The sequence below is a fragment of the Meleagris gallopavo genome, unplaced genomic scaffold, assembly GCF_000146605.3.
Source record: "Meleagris gallopavo isolate NT-WF06-2002-E0010 breed Aviagen turkey brand Nicholas breeding stock unplaced genomic scaffold, Turkey_5.1 ChrUn_random_7180001874540, whole genome shotgun sequence".
Classification (NCBI taxonomy): domain Eukaryota; kingdom Metazoa; phylum Chordata; class Aves; order Galliformes; family Phasianidae; genus Meleagris; species Meleagris gallopavo.
Window position 1 is genome coordinate 1 of NW_011139136.1, and position 791 is coordinate 791.

At 62.1% G+C, this 791-nt stretch overlaps 1 protein-coding gene across 1 annotated transcript; it reads right to left on the bottom strand.

Annotated features, from left to right (window-relative positions):
• Positions 1-248: 248 nt before the first annotated feature.
• Positions 249-785, bottom strand: LOC100542304 (homeobox protein EMX1-like). The gene is given in 2 exon segments (XM_010727198.2): positions 249-624; positions 627-785. Coding segments are annotated over 2 exon segments (411 nt in total). The 5' UTR covers positions 744-785; the 3' UTR covers positions 249-330.
• Positions 786-791: the final 6 nt, after the last annotated feature.

A 791-nucleotide genomic window follows, 5' to 3' on the forward strand; every position in this document is an offset into this window, starting at 1 on the left:
ATAAGAAACAAATTAAAAGAGAAAAAGAGAGAAAGAAAGAGGGAAAAAAAAACAGACGCGGGAAAGAATGAAAGAAAGATGGAAAGAAAGAAGGAAAGAAAGCGAGAAGGAAAGCAAGGAGACGGGAAGAAGCAGAGAACTGATAGAAGGGATGACAGAAAGCGGGAAGGAAAGAAGGGGAAAAGAGAAAAGAAGGAAAAGCGAAAAGACAAAGCCCGAAAAGAAAATCTCCGCCTCATCTCCGTTCCCCGCGGCAGAATCGGACCGCCCGCAGCCCGGAGCCGCGCCGAGAGGAGCGCAGCAACAGGTCTCGGTGCGGGGCTGCGGGTCTCAATGCGGGGCTGCGGGTCCCGATGCGGGGCTGCGGGTCCCGGTGCGGAGCTCACCTTGGAAGCGGTGCCCGAAGAAGCGGTTGCGCAGCACCCAGGGGTAGAAGTTGAGCGGGTCGCGATGCTGCGGTCCGAAGAAGGAGTGAGGGTGCGGGAGAGGCGATGCTCCGAGCTGATGCGGAGCGACGGGTAGAGCCGGGTGCCCCACGGCTTCGGGGAAAACGAGCTCGGTGCCGCCGTACAGAGCCCGACCGGCGGCGGCGGCCCCTTGGAAACCGCCGGGGAAGGCGTCGGAAGCGGCGGGGGGGGATAATTGAGGGCCGAGGGCCGCAGGGGTTCCTCGGGGCTCAGCGGGGTGTCCTTGGCCACCAGGGACTCGATGGTGAAGCAGCGCTTGGCGGACGGCTGGAACATGGTTTGAGCTCGGGGGGGCCGCGGCGGGGCTGTTCCTGCGGGTGCGCG